The sequence below is a fragment of the Sinocyclocheilus anshuiensis genome, unplaced genomic scaffold (genome assembly GCF_001515605.1).
Source record: "Sinocyclocheilus anshuiensis isolate Anshui unplaced genomic scaffold, SAMN03320099.WGS_v1.1 scaffold684, whole genome shotgun sequence".
NCBI lineage: Eukaryota > Metazoa > Chordata > Actinopteri > Cypriniformes > Cyprinidae > Sinocyclocheilus > Sinocyclocheilus anshuiensis.
Window position 1 is genome coordinate 792,044 of NW_015554107.1, and position 2,876 is coordinate 794,919.

The 2,876-nt window shown below is 35.2% G+C and overlaps 1 protein-coding gene across 1 annotated transcript; it reads right to left on the reverse strand.

Annotated features, from left to right (window-relative positions):
* Positions 1 to 618: 618 nt before the first annotated feature.
* Positions 619 to 2,646, reverse strand: polr1g (RNA polymerase I subunit G). The gene is made up of 3 exons (XM_016462090.1): positions 2,430 to 2,646; positions 2,186 to 2,315; positions 619 to 1,399 (listed from the first exon to the last, which is right to left on the reverse strand). Exons 1-3 carry the CDS (start codon positions 2,479 to 2,481, stop codon positions 706 to 708), a joined length of 876 nt encoding a protein of 291 aa, XP_016317576.1. The 5' UTR covers positions 2,482 to 2,646; the 3' UTR covers positions 619 to 705.
* Positions 2,647 to 2,876: the final 230 nt, after the last annotated feature.

A 2,876-nucleotide genomic window follows, 5' to 3' on the forward strand; every position in this document is an offset into this window, starting at 1 on the left:
TATATATATATATATTAGTTTAACTGTTTACATTTTGATGAAAGGTCTTTAATAGGCTATTCAACAGCATGTTCCCATTGTGACATTATAGCTTTTATACTTAAAATGTCAAACATAATATCTATAAAATAGTGTGGATGTTCAATAGCAATAGACTTTAATATGTGGCTAGTATTTATTTGCTTATTTATTTATTAGAAATAGAGAAAACATCTACGTAACATTTTAGTTGCCATAGGAGATGCATATGAGAAGCATGTGATTTCTTCTTAGAAACGTTATTATTATTATTATTATTATTATTAGTGAAATATCAGTCTATTTTGTTGGAAGGCATGGGCTTGGTAATCTTCATCAGTTCATCTCAGGTTCAGTACTGTGGGAAAGCTCCCCAGTACAGTAGAGCACACTAGATGCAGTTTGTAATGGGAGATGCTCCTCATGAAGACTCAAAGCCTCCTCCAGTGAGATCCATAGCATCTCTGTGATGTGCAGTTGCTTGAATGACAGTAAAACACGATAAAAAACTTATTTTAAGTAGAAGAATGAACCAATGCATAAGGTAATACTGAATGTTGCATAGAAACCTTGAATTTTTTTAAATCATTTTAAGACAGACAGTTTTTCAATTGTATTTGACAGTTAAATATCACAGTAAGCATTTGTGAACGACAAATTGATAAAACATCCCTAGTTCTTATGAGTCTACTCATGTCGACTACTTTTCTTTTTCTTCTTTTTAGTTTTCCCTGGGGTGTCAATGTAATCATCATATGAAGGATCCAGTGGCTCCGTTTTAGATATTAAACTTGCATCAACCATGTCTTCACTATGTCTTTCCTTCTCTTTCTTCACCTTTTTCTTCTTCCTCCTCCTTTCCTCCGTCGGCTCTTCCTCCTTAAGTTCAGATAATTCTAACTGATCACAGACAATTTGTGTCTGTTCTTCTTTGATAAAAACTGCTTCACTGTCCTCTTTCCTCTTGTCTTTCTTTTTCTTTTTCTTCTTTTTCCGCTCCTCACCCTCGATCGGTTCCTGACTGGTTCTCTTGGGAACAGTTGGAGAGACTACGGTGACTTCATCTTGCACGTGAGCTGCAAAGGAACTACCAAAAGGCTGGAAGCGTTGCCTGAGACCAGCTGGGATGGATGGAGCTGGAGTGGCCGGGATGGGAACGGGACCTTGGTTCTCACTGCAGTTTCCGTAGCTCTCTGAGATCTTGAGGACTCCACTGAAGCCGGAGGAACAGAGGACAGGTTTCTGATGTTTCCCTTTGGAAATGAGCAGATCGAGATCTGATGGTGCCGTTCTGCTGCTGAGGACGCTGTAGATCTGAGAGGTTGCACCAGAAGACTGGACCATTTCCAGTCCTGATAAGGGAACTTGGAGGTTTTCAAAGCTGCAAAGGACACAAAACAATGATTATTAAGTTGATAAATCACATTTTCAATTATGCAAAGTTTAATAAAGGGTTTTGTTTTTCAATATGAATTTTACAAATAATTTTAGCGATGATTTCTTGCAGTATATTTAATACATTTAAACCATTAAGCCAGAAGCACACAAGCAGTTACCCTAAATGGACAGACATCATTTTTTATTTGATCTACAGGAGCATTTAAAAAGAACAATATCTAGCTAAATGAAATATTTCAAAGCACAGCATGATTTGAAGAATGTATATTCACAGTAGAGCGTTCTGTGACTTTTAAGACAATCACAATTTTGATATTTCAAAACAGTAATATTTCCAGGTTTTCCATGACAATGGGAACCTTGTCAATATTTTCAAAATTATTAAAAAACATAAATACCCAAGTAAATGAGTTCTAAAATAATGTAAAGGACTACTAATAGACTTTCTGCTATTAATAAAAATATTTAAAAAGTATTATTATAATGATAACGTACAGGAATGCTGGAATTTACTGGACTCCTGTAGATTTTCTATTATTATTTTAAGCATTATTAAATATTACTTGCTACTTGCATAAAAATAAAATTAACTATTAAAAAAAACATTAGTATTATATTAATGTAATATTATTATTATTATTATTACATTTTATTATTGCTGTGTGAGATCTCCTCAGGATTGGTTCAAATTATGACAGAAATCCTATTAGCAAACCTGTACATTATTTGCAATAAACTATTTAAAACAATAAACTAGGGTATTTTGTACCATTTAGGATCGAAGCGAGCTGGAGCTTTGATGATCCATAATTCCTTCTCTCCATCTTCGTCCTGTAAGGCACTTGCAGAGGAATCATACGGCATGGACACAAAGTCGGCCGGACACTGGTACTTTGAAACTGTGAGGGAAAAAAAGCGAAAATAAAATTAGATACTTTCCATTGACATATTTGAGTTCACTGTATGTAGTGAAAAGACTGAACAGTGTTAGCTGTTAGCTAGTTAGCACCCACCTCTCTTCTTTACTGTCCGGCGTTCACAAGCTTCTTCTTCACTGTCCGACATAGCGACGCTATGCTTTTACTATAACAGTATGCAATAAATGTTTTCCGATGTCAGTGTCACCAGTATGTTCCTCCGAATACAAATGCCCATGTAAACATGTGAATCACACGTGGATGGAAGGGAATCAACTTTGACCCGGAAAGACTTCAACATTCTCTTTGGAGAACGCCTGTCTGCAATACATGTAAGCGACAGCAGAGGGCGCACTTATAAAGCTTTTCTATGAGACTCTATGGGAGAGTTTGACAACAGTGATAATGGGGGTATATACAGACACGATGTGAATGAATACAGCGTTTTTTATGTAATATTAATTAATGTGTGACTAAATTACAATTTTGAATTTATTAATGAAAAACCGGACTAAATATGTTTGCATTATATATATATATATA

Excerpts from the sequence above, each read along its gene's own strand:
- polr1g (XM_016462090.1), bottom strand. The coding sequence starts at position 2,481 with ATGTCGGACAGTGAAGAAGAAGCTTGTGAACGCCGGACAGTAAAGAAG. Across the intron at positions 2,316-2,429 it reads CCGGACAGTAAAGAAGAGAG|TTTCAAAGTACCAGTGTCCG; the intron begins GTGGGTGCTAAC and ends TTTCCCTCACAG. Across the intron at positions 1,400-2,185 it reads GCTCGCTTCGATCCTAAATG|CTTTGAAAACCTCCAAGTTC; the intron begins GTACAAAATACC and ends TGTCCTTTGCAG.